This window comes from Sus scrofa, chromosome X (assembly GCF_054392235.1).
Source record: "Sus scrofa isolate SSC_HxYL_T2T_F1_AM1 chromosome X, Sscrofa_HxYL_maternal_Yorkshire_Landrace_v2.0, whole genome shotgun sequence".
Taxonomy (NCBI): Eukaryota; Metazoa; Chordata; class Mammalia; order Artiodactyla; family Suidae; genus Sus; species Sus scrofa.
This window is the reverse complement of record NC_139401.1, coordinates 94,211,959-94,232,654: the sequence shown is the minus strand read 5'-3', so window position 1 is coordinate 94,232,654 and position 20,696 is coordinate 94,211,959. Positions and strand designations below refer to the sequence as shown.

Below are 20,696 nucleotides of genomic sequence, written 5' to 3'. Positions count from 1 at the left end.
TTTTCTCAGATTCCACGTCAGTGAAAGCAGTTGATGTTGGTGTCTCATGGCATGGCTGACTTCACTTAGCATGATAATTTCTAGGTCTATCCATGTTGCTAAAAATGCTGGTATTTCATCCCTTTTAATGGTGAGTAATATTCCACTGTGTATATGTACAACATCTTCTTGATCCACTCCTCTGTCGATGGACATTTAGGTTGTTTCCATGTCTTGGCTATTGAAAAGAGTGATGCAATGAACATTGGGGTACATGTGTCTTTGCGAGTCATGGTTTTCACTGGATAGATGCCCAGGAGTGGGATTGCTGGATCAAATGGTAGTTCTACGTTTAGTTTTCTGAGGAATCTCCATACTGTTTTCCACAGTGGCTGCACCAATGTACAATCCCACCAACAGTGTACTAGGGTTCCTTTTTCTCCCCTCTCCAGCACTTATTGTTTGTAGACTTTTGGATGATGGCCATTCTGGCTGGTGTAAGGTGGTACCTCAGAGTGGTTTTGATTTGCATTTCTCTACTAATGAGTGATGTTGAACATCTTTTCATGTGGTTTTTGGCCATCTGTATGTCTTCTTTGGAGAACTGTCTGTTTAGTTCTTCTGCCCATTTTTTGATGGGGTTGTTTGGTTTCTTGGTCTGGAGCTGCAGAAGGTGTTTATAAATTTTGGAGATTAATCCCTTGTCAGTAGATTCACTTGTAAAGATGTTCTCCCATTCTGTGGGTTGTCTTTTTGTTTCGTTTAGGGTTTCCTTTGCTGTGCAGAAACATTTATGTTTGATTAGGTCCCATTTGTTTATTTTTGTTTTTACTGTCATTACTCTAAGAGGTGGATCTGAGAAGATGTTGCTGTCGTTTATGTCAGAGAGTGTTTGGCCTATGTTTTCCTCTAAGAGTTGTATAGTGTCTGGTCTTATATCTAGGTCTTGAATCCATTTTGAGTTGATTTTTGTGTATGGTGTTAGGGAGTGTTCTAATTTCATTCTTTTCCATGTGGCTGTCCAGGTTTCCCAGCACCACTCATTGAACAGGCTGTATTTTCTCCATTGTATATTCTTGCCTCCTTTGTCATAGATTAGTTGGCTGTAGGTGTATGGGTTTAATTCTGGGCTTTCTATCCTGTGCCACTGATCTATATGTCTGTCTTTGTGCCAGTACCATATGGTTTTCAGGATCGTTGCTTTGTAGTGTAGTCTGAAGTCCGGGAGCCTGATTCCTCCAGCTCCATTTTTCTTTTTCAGGATGTTTTTGGCTATTCTGGGTCTTTTGCGCTTCCAAAAAAACTTTAAAATATTTTGTTACGAGTTCTGTGAAAAACGTCCTTGGTAATTTGATAGGGATTGCATTGAATCTGTAGATTGCCTTAGGTAGTATAGTCATTTTGATAATATTGACTCTTCCAATCCACGAGCATGGTATGTCTTTTCATCTCTTTGTGTCACCTTTGATTTCTTTCATCAGTGTCTTATAGTTTTCAGAGTACAGGTCTTTTGTCTCTTTAGGTAGGTTTATTCCTAGGTATTATGTTCTTTTGGATGTGATGGTAAATGGGATTGCTTCCCTAATTTCTCTTTCTGATCTTTCATTGTTAGAGTATAGAAATTCCATTGATTTCTGTGTATTGATTTTGTATCCTGCAACTTTGCCAAATTCACTGATGAACTCTAACAGTTTTCTGGTAGAATCTTTAGGATATAGGTATAGGTCTAGGTATGGTACCATGTCATCTGCAAATAGTGATAGTTTTACTTCTTCCTTTCCAATTTGGGTTCCTTTTATTCCTTTTACCTCTCTGATTGCTGTGGCTAGGACTTCCAGAACTATGTTGAAGAGTAGTGGTGAGAGCGGACATCCTTGTCTTATTCCTGATCTCAGCAAGAATTCTTTCAGCTTTTCGCCATTGAGAATGATGTTCGCTGTGGGTTTGTCATATATGGCCTTTATGATGTTGAGGTAGGTTCCCGTTATGCCTACTTTCTGAAGGGTTTTTATCAGAAGTGAGTGTTGGATTTTGTCAAAGGCTTTTTCTGCATCTATTGAGAGGATCATATGGTTTTTATTCTTCAGTTTGTTAATGCGGTGTATCCCACTGATGGATTTGCGGATATTGAAGAACACTTGCATCCCTGGGATAAATCCCACTTGATCATGATGTACAATCCTTTTAATGTATTCTTGGATGTGGTTTGCTAATATTTTGTTGAGGATTTTTGCATCGTTGTTCATTGGTGAAATTGGCCTGTAATTTTATTTTGTTGTGGTATCTTTGTCTGGTTTTGGTATCAGGGTGATGGTGGCCTCATAGAATGAGTTTGGGAGTATCCCTTCCTCTGCAATTTTTTGAAATAGTTTCAGAAGCAGAGGTGTTAGCTCTTCTCTAAATGTTTGATAGAATTCACCTGTGAAGCCATCTGGTCCTGGACTTTTGTTTGTTGGAAGTTTTTTAATCATGGTTTCAATTTCAGTTCTTGTGATGGGTCCATTCATCTTTTCTATTTCATCTTGGTGTAGTCTTGGAAGATTGTACTTTTCTAAGAATTTGTCCATTTCTTCCAGGTTTTCCATTTTATTGGCGTATGGTTGCATATAGTAGTCTCTTATGATCCTTCGTATTTCTGTGATGTCCATTGTTACTTCTTCTTTTTCATTTCTAATTTTATTGATTTGAGTCCTCTCTCTTTTTTTCTTGATAAAGGGTTTATGAATTTTGTTGATCTTTTCAAAGAACCAGCTTTTCTTTTCATTGATCTTTTCTATGGTTTTCTTCATTTCTAGTTCATTGGTTTCTGTTCTGATCTTTATGATTTCCCTCCTTCTATGAACTTTAGGTATTGTCTGTTCTTCTCTCTCTAGCTGCTTTAGATGTAAAGTTAGCTTGTTTATTTGAGCTTTTTCTTGTTCCCTGAGGTGGGCTTGTATTGCTATAAACTTTCCTCTTAGAATGGCTTTTGCTGCATCCCATAGGTTTTGGAGTGCTGTCTCTTTGCTGTCATTTGTTTCTAGGTATTTTTTAATTTCCTATTCGATTTCTTCAGTGACCCATTGGTTGTTTCATAGCATGTTATTTAGTCTCCACGTGTTTGCGTTTTTTGCAGATTTTTTTCTTGTTGTTGATTTCCAGAAAATTGAAATCATATCAAGAAAAGATGCTTGATATGATTTCAATTTTCTTAAAGTTACCAAGGTTGGATTGGTAGCCCAGGATGTGATGAATCTTAGAGAATGTTCCATATGCACTTGAGAAGAATGTGTATTCTGTTGCTTTTGGATGGAATGTCCTATAAATATCTTTTAAGTCCATCTGGTCTAATGCATCATTCAGGACCTGTGTTTCCTTATTGATTTTCTGTCTGGATGATCTGTCCATTGCTGTAAGTGTGGTGTTAAAGTCCCCCACCATTATTGTGTTATTGTTGATTTGTCCTTTTAAGGTTGTTAGCAGTTGCCTTATATATTGTGGTGAACCTAGGTTGGGTGCATAGATATTTAAAATTGTTATACCTTCTTCTTGGATTGATCCTTTGATCATTATGTAGTGACCTTCTTTGTCCCTTAAAATATCCTTCATTTTAAAGTCTCTTTTGTCTGATATGAGTATTGCTACTCCAGCTTTCTTTTGATCCCCATTTGCATGAGATAGTTCCTTCCATCCTCTCACTTTCGATCTGTATGTGTCCCTAGAAGTGAAGTGGGTCTCTTGAAGACAGCATATATATGGGTCTTGTTTTTGTATCCATTCAGCCAGTCTATGTCTTTTGGTTGGGGCGTTTAGTCCATTAACATTTAAGGTAATTATTGATATGTATGTTCTTATTGCCATTTTATTCATTGCTTTGGGTTTGTTTTTGTTGCTCTTTTTTCTTCCCTTCTTCTCTTGTTCTCTCCTCCTTTGATTTGATGACTATCTTTCATGTTGTATTTGAGTTGATTTTTCTTATTCATTCGTATATCAATTGTAGATTTTTGATTTGCAGTTATTCTGATGTCTTGATATAAGAGTCTATGTGTATATGAGATTGTTTTAAGTTGTTGTTCTCTTAATTGCAAGTGCATCTCCAGTGACCTGCTTTTGTACCCACCTCTGCTCACGATTCCTGATTTTGGTGGTATAATTGTGTGTGGATGATTTTGTGTCTTTACTGTATATATACCTTTACTGGTGAGCCTTGTCATTTGCGGTATTTTTATGTGTGGTTGTGGCCTTTTCTTTTCTGCCTAGAGAAGTTCCTTTAGTATTTGTTGTAAATCTGGTTTAGTGTTGCTGAATTCTCTCAGCTTTTGCTTATCTGTGAAGCTTTTGATTTCTCCTTCAAATCTGAATGAGAGCCTTGATGGGTAAAGTAACCTTTGTGGGAGGTTTTTTCCTTTCATTTCATTAGGTATAACAATTCACTCCCTTCTGGCCTGCAGAGTTTTAGCTGAAAAATCTGCCAATAACCTTATCGGTGTTCCCTTGTATGTTATTTGTTTCTTTTCCCTAGCTGCTTTCAAGATGTTCTCTTTGTCTTTAATTTTGGTCAGTTGGATTAATATGTGTCTTGGGGTATTCCTCCTTGGGTTTATTTTATATGGTTCTAGTTGTGCTTCCTGGATTTGAGTGAGTGTTTCCTTTCCCATATTAGGGAAGTTTTTGGCTATTATCTCTTTGAATATGTTTTCTGTCCCATTCTCTCTCTCTTCTCCTTCTGGCACCCCTATAATATGGATGTTGGTGCGTTTAATGTTGTTCCAGAGTTCTCTGAGACTCTCTTCATTTGTTTTCAATCTTTTTTCTCTTTTCTGTTCCATATCTGTTATTTCCACTAATCTGTCCTCCACCTCACCTATTTGTTCTTCTGCCTCTTGTATTCTGCTGTTGGCTGCCTCTAATGAATATTTTATTTCAGTTATTGTATTTTGCATCTCTTCTTGTTTCAGTTTTATATCTTGTATATCTTTGCTCAGTGTTTCCTGTAAGTTATCCATTTTTGCCTCCAGTTTATTTCCAATGTCTTGCATCATCTTTAGCCTCAACAGTCTAAAGTCTTTTTCTTGGAGGCTGAGAATATCCTGATCACTTAGCTGTTTTTCTGGGGTTTTTTCCTTTCTCCCTCATCTGAGTTATAGTTCTCTGTCTTTTAATTTTTATAGGTCTTTGGTGTGGTGACCTTTTTTACAGATACTAGAGTTTTAGCCCCTCTTATTTCTGGTGTCTGCCCCCCTTGTGGCTGAAGTTGGTGTGGGGGCTTGCTGTAGGCTTCCTGATGGAAGGGACTGATGCTGCTTACTGATAGGTGGAGCTGATTCTAATACCTCTGGTGGGTGGGTCTTTGTCTCTGGGTGAGATTAGAGGTGGCTGTGTGTCTGGGGGGTCTTTATGCAGCCTGTTTACTAATGGGTGGGGCTGTGATCCCACCTGGATTATTGTTCGGCCTGGGGCTTCTCAGTGCTGATTGGTGGGGCCAGATTTTCCCAAAAATGGCCACCTCCATAGAAAGGCTTACTGATGAACAATCCTGTGGAGCTCCACACAAGCCCCACTGGCCTTCAATGCCAGATGCTCTGGGGGCTCTTTCTCCCAGTGCCAGATCCCATGTGTGGGGGTTTGATGTAGGACTCAGAACTCTCATTCCTGTAGGTGAGTCTCTGTGAACCAGTTACTTTTCAGTCTGTGGGGCTTCCCACCCGGGAGGTATGGGGTTGCTTATATCATGTAATCACGCTTCCTACCTCTTGCTGTGGCCTCCTCTTTGTCTTCTGGAGTAGGATATCTTTTTGAAAGTTTCCGGTCCATTTGGTTGAAGATTGCTCAGCATTTGGTTGTAATTTTGTTGTTTTTAGGAGAGAAGTTGAGCTCCAATCTTCTATTCCACCATCTTAATCCCGTAAAATTTCTGATAACAAATTATACATGCTCATTTTGGAAAACGCAAAGAAACATAAAGAAGAAAATTTAAAAAATCATCTCAATCCAGCTAAATGTTTTTAAATATTTCAGTTTCTTTTCTTTTAGTCTTTTTTCTACACAAAACATTCACAATGAAATCTTTTTCTATAAGAATTGGATAATACAGCATAAACTATTTTGTATGTTCCTCTTTCACTTAACATTTTAAGATAATCCTTTCCACTAATCTTAAGAATTATTTGAAACAAAGATTTTGCCTACATTCATTAACAAATTGCATATAATAATAACAGAACTCAGAGAAAATACAGATGATCATTTAACCTAAGCATGCTAAAGGCATTTCTCAACATATAACCAAGGCAGAAATTATGCAGAAAATAACCTTTGTTACATTAAAAATAAAACTTTATATGGCATTAGTATAATTTTAAAAGCAAAATGAAATACTGGAAAAATATCATATAGGAAAGACAAAGGGTTAATATCATAACTATATAGTGAATTGGTTCAAATAATCAAGGAAAGGGCAATACAGATATCAAAATGGACCCAGAAAAAGGAAAAGGCAAACCATTTTATAGCTGAGTAATAGACATGTGGGAAAAAAAGAATGATCAGTTTCATCAGTAATCAAGGAAATGCAAATGAGGATAATAAAATATTTTCAAGTCACAAATTGGTAAATAATAATAATAACTACCAACATTTATTGACCTCTTATAATCTAAGTGCTTTACATGCCTTAATTTCCCTAATCACATAAGTTGCATGTAGATACCATTGTTAGGTCCATTTTGTAGTTAAAGATAATGAACCACATACCCAAAGCCATGTCACTATTAAGTTGTGGAGCTGAAACTTGAACAGTCTGACTTCTGAGACTATACCATTCCTAGCGATTTATACCTAAAAGTTAAGGTTCAGAAAAATGGGTGTTTTCATACAGTGCTGGTGAGAATGAGAACTGGTAAAACTTTTCTGAGAGTTAGTTTGAGAGTACGTATCAAAAACCTTAGAATAATTCTACAGCCATTGTCTCAGAAATTCTATGCTTAGGACTATATCCCAGGTGAAAAGTCATCAAATGTTCTGCATCTGAACTGTGAAAACATCCAATGTGCAAATATGTAACTATATGCAATAACAGGATGTTTATTTCAGCATTTTTGAAATACAAAAAAACCCTGGATATAGCCTTAATACTTATAAAAGGAGATAATAAATACATTAAGGTGCAATAAAACTTTGGAAAGCTATACAGTCATTAGAAACAATGGAGTAGTTCTGAACAGAATAAAATAAAAAACCCTCTAAGAAATATTGTTACATCAATTACACTGGATGGGGAATTTTAGCTATATGTAAATAACAATCGACTAAAACTGGCTTAAATATTAAGGAAGTTTATGATGTCACTTAGCCAGAAGAGCAGAAGTAGGTAGGATAGGCTTCAGGACTAAAAAATGTCATCAAGACCCAGGTTCCTCTTCCCTCTCTGTTAACTTCTGACATGCCATGTGTTAGCTTCTTCCTGAGGCTGTTGGTAACCTCTGATGCAATAAGATGGCTGCTTATGGTAATTGAGGGTACATTCTTGTCTGTGTCTATTCCTCAGGAGGAAAGGGAAAAACCTCTCCTCTAACCATGGAATAAAAGGCCTTCCCTTCAATCTGACTGGGCCTTTTTTAGACTGTTGGCCACCCTCTATCAGTAACAGTCCTCAGGGATATTCCAGGTCCTGATGGGTTCAGAATAATAAGGACTTGTCCCCAGAAACTATCAGTGAGGTGACTTGGGATGGACATCTGGATGTTTGGAGTTCTGTTAGGAAGGAAGTGGGAAATTAATGTTGAGCAAGTAGATACTACACTGGATGCCCCCATAATAAGAATGGCCCAGAACACTCCAAAATTCAAGAGGTCCTGAGTGGGAGATCAAACAGCCAGACGACACACTGAATACACTTTGGAAGGAAAAGAGAGCATAAAAAACCAAAGTGCTCCAGAAAATGCCAATACTCAGGGAGAGGAAAAAGAGAGGGGGAGGGGAAAGGGAAGAAAGGAAAGAGAGAGAGAAAGAATTATGAATGTGACTTTGCAAAAGCTCCCCAACCAATAGAAATCTGAGGAGTTCCTGTCGTGGTGCGGTGGTTAACGAATCCGACTAGGAACCATGAGGATGCAGGTTCAATCCCTGGCCTTGCTCAGTGGGTTAACGATCCGGCGTTGCCGTGAGCTGTGGTGTAGGTTGCAGACGCGGCTCGGATCCCGCGTTGCTGTGGCTCTGGCATAGGCCGGTGGCTACAGCTCCGATTCGACCCCTAGCCTGGGAACCTCCATATGCTGCGGGAGCGGCCCAAGAAATAGCAAAATGACAGAAAAAAAAAAAAAAAGAAGAAATCTGAGGGATCCTTGGAGTTCTGGGATTAAAAACCAAAACAAGGCAATTTCTCCAAGGTATCAGGTCCAGTAAAACCATTCGCAAGGGCTAGGTAGAAGGCATGTGGGTTTGTGCCCACAGTTACTCAAGATACCAGTCAGTGAGAAACAGAAGCCAGTGGAGAGAATTCCAAGAAGATAAATTCTTCTCTGAGTTTCTGCTTTGTCCCATACATAAGACCCTTCTCAGAATCTTGCTGTGCTCTGTGGACTAGTGCCAGATGTGTTGGGCATATTTCTTCCTCCAGAAGTAGAAAGTTGGCCTTGACAGTTGTTTAACAACATCTGTGAAAAGCAAGTGCTTTGGTTTCCTCAGCTTTTAATCTTATTGGGGTTTGCAGGAACTTCCACTGGGCATTGCTTGCTCACTTGGCAGGCTCATGCATGACCTCTGCCATGAAAAATTTCCTCTCCTGGAAAAATGTTCCAAACATACCCACATTTCAAGGCTCAACCTAGATCCCTCTTCCTCATGACAGCTTCCCTGGCTCTAGGAGTAATTCCCTTCTTTTACTCCTATTAAGTCGACAGAACCCCATATATTTTTAGTTTCTTTTTCACCAGTTGTTATTACATGCAATAGTGGACCTGCCCAGGCACCTCTCGTTCTGATTCCCCTATAATATCTTGGATTGTGTTTTATAACTTTTTGTGTCTTTCACAGACCTTAGACCCCTAAATGATCAGTGAACAGGTATGTTTCTCCTCTTGCCTTTCTCCAATCCAGCCTGTACATTGCAATCCAAGGAGTATGTTAAAGATGAATTAGAACATGCACAACTCCTCAATTGTATCCCTTAAATGCCCCCATTGCATTTAAATACTTTAAAACAAAATGAAACAAAACAAATCTTCACCATGGCCTTCAGGACCTACAAGACTTGGTTCCTGGCCACCTCCCCAACTCAGCTGGGCCACTCTCCCCCTCCATTGATAAGCTCCAGCTACACTGGCTTCCTTTGATTCTAACTGGGCCAAGGACTTTTCTGCCCTAGAGCCTGTGCACATGCTATGACTCATGAAAAGTTAACCACACCCAGCCCCTCCACCACCATCCCTACGCAGACCCAGATAACTCATTTCCCATTTAGGACTCAAATATCTTGCCTACTCTCATTCCCTGATCCAGCCCTTCGTGTCACACCTTGCAAAATCTTGTTCTCTTTCTTTATCATATTTGGGATTACATGTTTGCTTAATGCTTCTCTCCCCCACTAGAGTGTACATTTAATGCTCAGAGAGACCAGGTCTATATTACTCATCAAGGCATATCCAGAATCTAGCCCAGTGCTCAACACATGGTAAGTCTCAGGAGATAGTATGTTAAACCTTATTAAATTGCTATTTTTTAAGGTCAAATCCAGGTATATATCAGCAGCCTCATAAGGTACAACATACTGTTTGAACTAACGAAAGGCAAGGCAGGTGAATAGTTAAGAAAAGAGAATGAGAAAGTAGCCTGAGGAATATGTCTTACTCTCAGGAATCTGACTGAGTTGCTGACTGTAAGACCTTCCCCCTAAAGGAAGGACTACTGATTTTTGTCATGAGTGTCTCTCCCCAGTGAATTCTTCAGAGTCCATGCTTCACACCCGTAGGCTTTTGTGTTCCTCTTTAAGCTCTATCTCCTCCCATGCTCTTTCATGTTTTCCTCTCCTTTCACAACTATTTTTGGCAACTAGCCCATCAAGGGTATAAAGACTTCTATATGATGTATCTTTACTCCCCTTTTCTGGTAAATTCCCAAATGTTCTTTCATAGGTCATAATAGTACTTGCTTTATCCAGTTGAGAGACTAAAAGAAGAATCAGTGGCTGTACTGAATGATGAAGGAAGAAACAACTTACCCTGGGTGAATTATAGCATTGGAAAGGAATATCTGTGAGACATTAGAGGCAGAAAGAACCTAAAAGAAATTTCAGGGTTGCCTCCACTTCATAATACCACTTTTCCTTTCCTGTGGAGACGACAACCACAGCAGTGGTGTGACCCTTAACACATCAGCAGGGCAATTGAGAGAAAAGGAGGGTCGCAGAATCTCCCAGAGTTCAGAATAAAGTTTGAAAATTACTGTTTAGAACAAAACAAAAACCAGGTATTGGAACAAAAATCAAGTATTTCCTGGGTGTCTCAAAAAGATGGAACATAGGTGCAGGAAGATCTAATGTATTGATTTGGGCCACCAGTATTTGATCCACAGTAGATGCTGCATAAATATACAGTGAATAAATGAATGAATGAGTTGTTTTAGGAAATATCTGCCAATGAAAACTCTTAAAGTCTAACCTCCCACAGTCTTTTTTCATCTCTGTATATATTTCTAACATAAGTAGGTTCATTTGATGTATGCTGTGTCAAAATCTTACGTAACAAAAAAAAGCAGATTGTCAGTCTTGTTTTTGTCTTTCCTTATTAATATTATACTTTTCAATTTTTGTTTCCAGTTTAGCATATTAGGAGCTTGGAAATCATCACATCCATTCTCAAAACAATAAAAAGCTGACAAATTTAAAACCAACAATTCTTAGACCATCAGAGAACTGAGGGCACAGGTCAAACTACTGTTCACACAAATTGGAGTGATAAATAAGTGTATATAAAGAATTACATGGAGTAGAAATTTGGGAGCAGACCACTGCTGGAGCTAACACCATGATAGGAAAACAAACTAATTGATTAATTGCTAGGGGCTCATTTTGGACAAGCTTAAGAATTAGAAACTCTAGGAGTTCCTGTTGTGTCTCAGCGAGTTAAGAACCTGACTAGTACCCATGAGGATGTGGGTTTGATCCCTGGTCTCCCTCAGTAGGTTAAGGATCTGGTATGGCTGTGGCCATGGTATAGGCCAGCAGCTGTAGCCCCGATTTCAATCCTTAGCCTGGGAACTTCCAAATGCTGTGGGTGCAGCCCTAAAAAGAAGAAAAAAGAGTTAAAAACTCTAGGTGGACCCAGTCTATGGGGACCTCCTCATTTTCTTGAGTTTCACCTCAAAGAGCCCTACCAGTTCCTCACAGTGAAGATCAGGGTAAAATGCTTCCAGCAAGAGAAGGGAAAAAGTAGCCATTTTGAAATATGCCCAAAACATTTGTTTTTCTTTAAAAGATCTGCCCTCAAAAGAAACAGATCAAACTGGGGGAAGGAAAATATCCAACTCTAGTTCTCTCTAGTTTTTCATGTGGGGGAAGGGAAATATCCTCCTCTAGCCTTCCCAACTCAGCTAATTGTGGATGGAGAGCTGAGAAGCTCTTTGAAGGTCACAGTCCATGGTTCAAGCACACTAAAAGACTAAAACTTAATCAGGATAGTAGAACACTTCCCTTCCCTCCCACATTTTACCATCACATCAATAAGGCTCCTATATAGTAATAGTAATACAATGGAGAAAACTGCACATTGCACATATCAGAACTTACTTAAAAGGAAGTCTCTAGGAAAATCCAAAGTCAACAGAGAAGACAAAAACAAGAACACCAGAGGAAATTTTAGCCTCTGACACCTATAGCAATAACAAACAGTGAATACAGTGTAACTTCTAGTCAGATAAACAATCTTCAGTCTAAAAGCCTATGTACCTCAATTCTTTTTCCCAAGTACATTACTTTTGGCTTGTAACAAAAAATTATAAGGTATATCAAAAGATATAAAAACATAGTTTGGGAGTTCCCTTGTGGCTCAGTGGTTTAAGGATCTGGCATTGTCACTGCTGTGGCTCTGGTTACAGCTGTAGCATAGGTTCCATCCCTGGCCCAGGAACTTCAGCATGCCATGAGCATGGTCAAAGACAAATAAACAAAAATATAATCCAGAGAGAGAGAGAACAAGTATTAAAACCAGACTCAGATATGATAGAGATTTTGGAATTATCAGACCAAGAATTTATGGTGAGGGCTCTAACCAAAAAAGTAAACAACATGCAAGAATGAGTAGTTGATGTAAGCATGGAGATGGAACAACTCAAAAGTAAATGCTAAAAAAAACCCCATTGTATGAGAAATGAAGAATGTCTTTCATAGGCTCATCAGTAAACTGGGCATGGCTAAAGAAACAATGAGATTAAATATATGTCAATAAAAAACTTCCCAAACTGAAATGAAAAAGAAAAGAAGAAAATAGAATATCCAAGAACTATGGGACAATCACCAAAATATGCAACATATATGTAATAGGAATACCAGAATTAAAAGAAGGAAAGGAATGGAAGAAATAGTTGAAGTAATAATGGATGAGAATTTTCCAAAATTAATGACAGACACTAAACCACAGATCAAGAAAGCCAAGGAACACCAAGCAGTATAAATACCAAAAATGTACATAAAGATACATTTAAGGATACCAAAGACAAAGGGAAAATATTGAAAGAAATCAAAGAATGGAAGAAAAACTCTATAGAGGTGCAAGGATAAGAATTACATTATACTTCTCTCCAAAAACCATGCAGGCAAGAAGACAGTGAAGCAAATTATTTAAAAGTGTTGAAAATAAAAATGTGCTAGTCTAGAATTCTGTATCCAATACAATTATCTTTCAAAAGTGAGGAAGAGATGAAGACTTTCTCAGAAAAACACAAATTGAGGGAGTTCGATCCAGGTCATATAGATCCAGGAATTCAAGTACTGTTCAAAAATTGATCGATGTAATATACCTAATTAACACAATGAAAGAAAAAATCAACCATTTCAACTGATGCAGAAAAGGCATTTGATAAAATTCAACACTCTTTCATGATAAAAACACCCAATAAACTAGGAATAGAAGGAAACAACCTCAACATAATAAAAGCCATATATGAAAAACTTATGGTAAGTATCACACTCAGTGCTGAAAGACTGAAAGCTTCCCTCTAAGATAAGGAACAAAGCAAGGATGTCTATTTTCACCATATCTATTTAACATTGCACTGGAATTCCTAGCTAAATCAATTAGACCAGAATAAAGGCATCCATAGGTGACAGTGCCACTATTTGAACTAAGGTCCGCCTAACTCCAAAGTCGGTGCTTTTACAAATACTCCTTTAAATTGTCTAAGAGTATCCATGCCTAGGAAATCTACCAACCTCTCTCTCTCTCTTTCTTTCTCTGTCTTTCTGTAGTAGCCTATCTTTCTCTGTCTCTCTCTGTCTCTCTCTCCCACACACACACACAATCCTCTAGTTCATTTTACTCACAAGAATACTGCATACACCTGAGCCTCTGTCTCTTTTTCTTTTATCTTTCCCTCCTTTATGTTCATCCTACATCTCCTTTCCAAAAGATATTCCCTTTTCTCATTCTTATCTTTCATTTTCATTGCATAGTATTTTCCCTGTTTTTACCACCTTGATAAAGGAGGCTCTGAACCAATGGTGTACCTAAGCTAGCTCGTACTGGCTCAAGACAGCTAATTTTGCATATCTCTTCTCAACTCTGCATTAAGTGATATCATATTGGTAGCTGAAAATCAGCTGTAGTAGGAGTATCTACACAGTGGAAATTAGGCTAACATTATAATAGTTTACTGGAAACCCACTTGTTTAATATTTAGTTTATCAGCACACCACTGGCTTTGGCGCTATTTACCATCTGACTTTTTCTGTCCTGGGATCACTTTAGGTATTAGGTATCTATCTGCCCGTCTACTTTTTCCTTTGGTTTTCTAAATACTGTTATTTTCTTGAACTCAAACTTTTACATTAACTATTTTAGCTTATTACTTTGATTCATAGTGTGTGTGGTGAATTTTACTTTGACATTCAGAAGACAACTTTATTTCCAGTCATGCATGAACTGAAATCACTGTTTACTCTTCTTAAAGAGATCTATTTTTAGTATCTTGAGTATGCGTTAATTCATATCATTGCTGAATACATTTTCCTCACCAGGCCTTCTGAATATTATGGTCAGAACCCACTCCAGCTCATTTGCCCTTTTTTTTGTATGTTTCCTTATCTCTTATGCCATATTTATGCCATCTATTTCATAATTTTCTTCCTTAAAATCTTCTAAAATGTTCCGTTGGACTTCTACCCATTTTAACTTCAAATTGCTTAAAGGAATTCCAAGAACCTACTTCACATAGGTATATTATTATTTTCCTTCATGAAGCAATTCCATGGCCCTGCCTCCATTGGACAATTCCCAAACAATGCTAACTGAAGTAGTAGATCTTCCCAACCTTTTCAATATCATATTCACAGATAATTTCTTGTGTTATTCATAGAAATGGAAAGCCATGTTCATCATCTGTCAGATTTATCTATTTATAACTCTCAGAGGGCATCCTCATTTTCAAGATTTGAGGTCTTGGTGACCCACAAATTATATCCCCCATGTACTTATATTAGTCCTCCAAATTTTTTGTTTCTTGAAAAAAAAAACTTCTTGGTAACATACTCCTTATTCACTCAAACTAGATGATAAAATGGTTTCATAAACATGCTTGTTCATCCTGTTATCTCAGTCCCATGCTCCCTCTAACTGTAACACAGTAAGAGAAATTTTTCTTGCAATTATTTGCTCAACCAAAAGAGTTATTGGTAATCTGATGCTTTCTGCCTGCATCTTTCCAACTTTGTAAGCCTGACAGCCACTCTTTCTATCCAATGCTTTTCTTTCTAGAGTTAAACAGGCTATTTGGCAAATTTGGTTAAATAGAATTGTTTTCCAAGACTACTGCGAAGCAGGTGTCAGAAGCTCAAATGACTATTTTGGATTATGAAGTTGTCTTTGTGATGCCCCTTCCTGACCCTCACTCTACCCTGTATTTTAACAGACCAGTTTATCTCTTAACATCTGCTAGATTTTTCAGTCTGTGACTTCATGTCTGTGTTGGATGTGAGACTCTTTTTCAAACCCACACTCCTGTTAGCTTCCCAATAGAAAAGTTTACATTAGGTTTTTCCCTGTCATTTGCTACCTAACAAAGCCAATAGCATTGCTCAGGAACCCAATTTAGTCTTTGTTAGTTTATATAGATGGGATTAAAAAATATGAGGCCATTGTAATCTAAACCATGACTAGATGTTAAATAATCGTTTCCCACATTTATTTGTGATTATGATATCATGGTTATGTTTTAAAAGCATCATTATCTTTTAGAGATGTATACTGTATCAGCTACCTATGTTTTGTTTCTTTGTGGGGTGTTTTTGCAGGGTTTTGTTTTTTGTTTTTTGGTTTTTGGTTTTTTTTGGCTGTCCCCATGGCTTTGGAAGCTCCCAGGCCAGGGATTGAATCCCAGCCACAGCTGCGACCTATACCACAGCTGCAGCAACACCGGATCCTTAACCCACTGTGCCTCAGCAGAAACCTGACCTGCTGCAGAGACAACCCTAGACCTTTAACCCACTGCGTCTTAGCAGGAACTCCTGCTACCTGCTGTTGTGTAACAAATTACCCCAAAACTTAGCAATTTAAAACCACACACATTTATTATCCCAGAAATTCTGTGAATCAGAAGTCTGAGTGTTCCTTGTCTGTTTTCTGCCTTGGGGTCTTTTACAAATTTGCAATCGATAAGTTAGCCAGGGCCAGGGTCTTATTTGACAGCTTGAGTAAGGAAGGATCTGCTTCCAAACTCATTTATGTTTTTTGTCAGGATTCACTTCCTCGAGGGCTATAAGACTGAGGGTTTTAGTTCCTCACTGCCTGTTGGCTGTAAGACACTCTCAGTTCTTTGCCACATGGGCCTCTCCAACATGGCAGTTTCTTTCATAAAAGCCAGCAAGGAGGCACAGGATGAAGACAGAGTCTCCTAGAAAGACAGAAGTCATAATCTTCTGTAACACAATCACAGAAGTGACATCACACCACTTTTCGTTGTGTTCTATGGATTAGAAGTGAGTTTTAGTTATTTTGCCTGCATTCAGGAAGAGACAACTAAACCAGGATATGAATACTGTATCCATGAGTAATTTGAAATCTACATATCTTTCTGTCAATGAGAATTTTCAAAGTGACTCTATTGCATTTATAAGCTCACTGAAGTGTTCTTTGGATCTGGATCTATTATTGGCTTTTACTTTTTTTTTTTTTTGTCTTTTGTCTTTTTTGTTGTTGTTGTTGTTGCTATTTCTTGGGCCGCTCCCGCGGCATATGGAGGTTCCCAGGCTAGGGGTTGAATCGGAGCTGTAGCCACCGGCCTACGCCAGAGCCACAGCAACGCGGGATCCGAGCCGCGTCTGCAACCTACACCACAGCTCACGGCAACGCCGGATCGTTAACCCACTGAGCAAGGGCAGGGACCGAACCCGCAACCTCATGGTTCCTAGTCGGATTCGTTAACCACTGCGCCACGACAGGAACTCCTATTTTTTAATGTTTATTAGAGTATAATTGATTTACAGTATTGTATCAATTTCTACTGTACAGCAGTGACCCAGTCATATATATGTGTGAGTGTGTGTGTGTGTGTGTGTGTGTGTGTGTATACTTTTTCTCATACTGTCTTCCATCATGTTCTACCCCAATAAATTGGATATAGTTCCCTGTGCTGTATGGTAGGACCTCATCCATATTCCTTTAAAAAGTATAGTTGAGTACAAAGAAAAAAGTCACCCACTATCCCACAAGAGCTAACCACTGTTAACTTTTTACCATACATACTTTCAATTGTAATTTTTATGTAGTCAATTTAAAAGTCTTTTACATTTTCTCATCTTTTGCATTTTAATGCTTCTCTCCACTGATTTCAGTTATCTTTATGTTTTCCTGATTATTACAGTCCCTATTTAAGAATTGAGACCATAATCTATGCATATATACCGGTAGGTTTTTAGACATTAATGTGCAACAGAATCACCAGGAAAGTTGGCTAAAAAATGAAAGTTCTGGCGCGCCATTCAGATTTCAGGTGGGACATTTTCAAGGAAGTTCTCAGGGTAATTCTCAGGTATCAGGTGACTGATCAGCATACATTTAGAAATACTAGGACATTATTAAATGAATAGTGTTCCTTTAGGAATTGCAAGTAATCTCGTCTAGAGAATTGAAATTACATATCCAAGGTTATTTTATTTAGGGACTGAACTGAGACGAGAACTCAAAAGCCCCTGACTCAATCGTTATTAATTGTATTTTGTAAAGTGCCTACCTTTTGTGAGGCAGGAAATTGCAGTCCTGAGGATGATGATATGGGACTGGTGAGATCTATCTTTGGAGACTCTGCTAAATATTTGAAGGGAAAACCTGACCAGAGGTGGGGGGGGGGTCTTGCTTAATAAGTAGAGGTGGGGGCAAAAATAGGTAAACACAGCTCACACACTCCTGACCCTATTTCACAATCATGTGAAGCAAATATAGCCCCTAATTTATAAAGAATTCCTGGGTTTATTCATCTGGCTAAAAGATCCAAATTTTGTGACCAAATATTAAGTGACCCTCTGCTCTCATAAAGCCATTAAAAATAGTTTTCATGTTTTCTCAACCTGCAGAAATTATAAAAGAAATGAGTCCCTGTATTAATCCTCTGGTACTTTTAATTTTAGCATTTTTCTCTTCGTGTATTATATATTAGAGATAAAAAGAATACATACAGAGATTGCTTTTTAAAACTGCTTTATTAACTTCACAATATATAATAAGCATCTTGCCATGCAATAGGTAAAATTCTGCTAACAAAATCTTACAGACTGGGTCAAAAACACATTCAACTAGAAGTTGATAGTATGAGGTCCACCAGAAATGACAGACATCAAAAGGCTTACAACAAAGGTACATCATGAATATTTAAGTTTACGAAGTAGGTGTGTCTCATTAACTTCAGGGAAAACATTAGGATTTAAGGCATAAGGCAAAACTCATCGTGATGGTCATGGTGAGGGGGGTCAGTGCTAACTGCCCGAAGACTATGACTCAACTGCTTTTCCCTCAGCTTTTCCATCAGCAGCCTCACCTCCTCCCCAATCCTTTCCATATTCTCTTCTCTCATCCTTGCCTGTGGCTCTCCAAGCCTCTGCGTCATATCCCATCTATACTGCAGGATAGGCTGCCTCACACGGAACCGCCTACGATTTCCTCTAGGTACGCAATTATCACCAGCTTCCACAGGGAGGGCCAAAGGCTCTCCTTTATTAGCATCTTGCCCCTTTTCTTCTTTTTTTTCATTTCCCTCGTTGGCATTTTCCATGCTGAAATTTTTTAGCACTTGTTCCTCTTTGGACGCCATTGCTCCTAGGAGACAGGAGATAAGAGAAAGGACTGCTTTTTTGGTGGACAGATCAGCACCGAGGACAGAGGCCTTGCTAGTCATCTTTTAGAGGTCTGGATGTCAAGTGCTATTTTTTAAATTTCATTTCCCTCCTGAAAGGCTTTGCGCGCCCTCTAGGGGGCCCCAAATTCGAGCCCTCCCCCCCTTCCCTCTCACTTTTTTCCCCCTCCCTCCTCCCAAGCCCACCATTTTCCCTACAGATCCATCCTCCAGGCCTCTTCAGACACCAAAATGGAGGACGGGGGGGGGGGGGCGGGAGTAGGGAGGGGGTATGACTGGGCTCTGCACCCTCAGCCTCACTGCCCCCTGCACCCACCTGGGCCTATCCTTGCTGTCTCCTCCTCCTGATTCTCGGTGCAAGTGCGTCGCAGCAACACTTGACAGACTCGCGGACCTGCAGAAGGCTGGGATAGAGGGACAAAGTACTGCTGACAAGCGCTCGGCTCCGACGTACCGCTCCCCTCCTCCTCGGCTGCCCCCGCCCTCAGCCACCCTACTCCCCTCCCCTCCCCCCCCTCCCCCGGTTCACCTGCAGGAACTGGGAATGATTTCCCATCGCTCTTAGCTGCTCTGCTGCCCTCCCAGAAACCCTGTGGCCCCTGCACTCCAACCCCAGGAGGGCCTCTATTTCTGTTCTCAAGAAAGCAAGGGTGTGGAGAGAGCTGGCCGGGACTCGCCGCGCTGATCCCCCGCGCGGGTCTCTGGGTTCGGCGGTCCGCTGCTGCCCTGCGTCAGCGCGCGGGCCCCGGGGCCCTTACCTGCTCGGCTTTCCCCGGGCCTGATGCCAGCCCGCCGTGCGCAGGGCAGCGGGGAGCTGGTACCCAGACAGGAGTGACGACTGCTCCGAAGGCTGCGTCGCTCTGCAGCTCCCGGTCACGTGACGGCCTCGCGTCACCGCCGAGCTCGCCCTCCCACAGCCCCCTCTCCGCCCCCGGGCTGGCGGGGAGTTCAACAGGACCCTCCCCTCCACCTCCGCAGGCACGATCTCCCCCACCACCCAGCTGTGCTCGAGGCCCCGTCATTCATTTCTCTCCTGTCCAATCTGAGGGCCCACAAGTGGCATCACAGCCCTGCGGTTGGAGTTTGCCCTTCTCTTGTTACCAGGGAGGGTCTGCATCTTCCTTCCCACCACTCCAGGGCCTTGTCAATGACTGGCCTTTTCTGCCCTTTTCTACTGTTCTCCCTAGCTGTATATTTGCTTCCTAGTAATTTCTCTCTTTTTGCAGTTTAAAAATCAGTATGCTTCAAAAAACTGAAAATTAAGAATTTTCATTTTTAAAAGACATGTTTCAAGTTGGGGAAAGAAAAAACCCTGTCATTGTTTATGTTCTCTTCCACCACGCAGAAAAAATATTTTCTCTGGGCTCCACACAACTTCATTTTTAGAACATTCTAGCTTGTTTCAAATTTTTGTGGAATGAAAAAAAGGGGGGGGGGGGAAGCCTCCTGAACACAGTAGGTATTTTGAAAAGGATCTGTGAGGCGTTCCAATTGTGGCTTTGCCGGTTAAGAATCCGACTAGGATCCATGAGGATGTGTGTTCTGTCCCTGGCCTAACTCGATGGTTTAAGGATGCAGCCAAGCTGTCCTCTAGGTTGCAGATGCTGCTTGGATACAGTGTTGCCATGGCGGTAGGGTAGGCGGACAGCTGCAATTCCTATTTGACCCCCAGCCTGGGAACTTCCACATGCGGCAGATGCGGCACTAAAAAGAAAAAAGAAAAGAAAAAAAAGAAAGAAAATGGTCAGTGAAGTAAATCTTCAGGAATAAGTCTGATTGTCTAATCTTGGATATTTTATGTAAATAATCTACATTTTTTTCCCTTCTGGGACAAATTTCAAGTTTTATTAATAAACATTTATATTTTATTCTATTCTAATAAATGTTCATTAAATAAAACATTTGCTTGGCAACTGAAGTCATCTGCTGAAATTTAACCACTATTATTAAAGATGGTTTTAAAGATCTAAGCAAAGGGAAGACCTGTGATGCTGAGGTAGGTTGAGGGATGCAGAGATAGTCACATCACCCCTGCCTTGTCAAGAGGGGGAAGGGGGCTGGTCTTCCTGCTACCACATTCCAGATCCTCTCATTTCCTACTCAGTCTCCTGACTGCTGCTTACTTCAAAAATATAGATGGACAGGGAGTTCCCGTTGTGGCTTAGCAGGTTATGAAACTGACTAGT

The 20,696-nt window shown here is 39.8% G+C and overlaps 1 protein-coding gene across 1 annotated transcript; it reads right to left on the bottom strand.

Annotated features, from left to right (window-relative positions):
* Positions 1–17,841: 17,841 nt before the first annotated feature.
* BEX1 (brain expressed X-linked 1) lies at positions 17,842–19,389 on the bottom strand. The gene is made up of 3 exons (XM_021079941.2): positions 19,269–19,389; positions 18,827–18,914; positions 17,842–18,473 (listed from the first exon to the last, which is right to left on the bottom strand). Exon 3 carries the CDS (start codon positions 18,466–18,468, stop codon positions 18,082–18,084), a length of 387 nt encoding a protein of 128 aa, XP_020935600.2. The 5' UTR covers positions 18,469–18,473; positions 18,827–18,914; positions 19,269–19,389; the 3' UTR covers positions 17,842–18,081.
* Between the last annotated feature and the right edge of the window lie 1,307 nt (positions 19,390–20,696).

Bases quoted from the DNA above. Each gene is read 5' to 3' on its own strand.
- BEX1 (XM_021079941.2), bottom strand. From the start codon at position 18,468: ATGGCGTCCAAAGAGGAACAAGTGCTAAAAAATTTCAGCATGGAAAAT.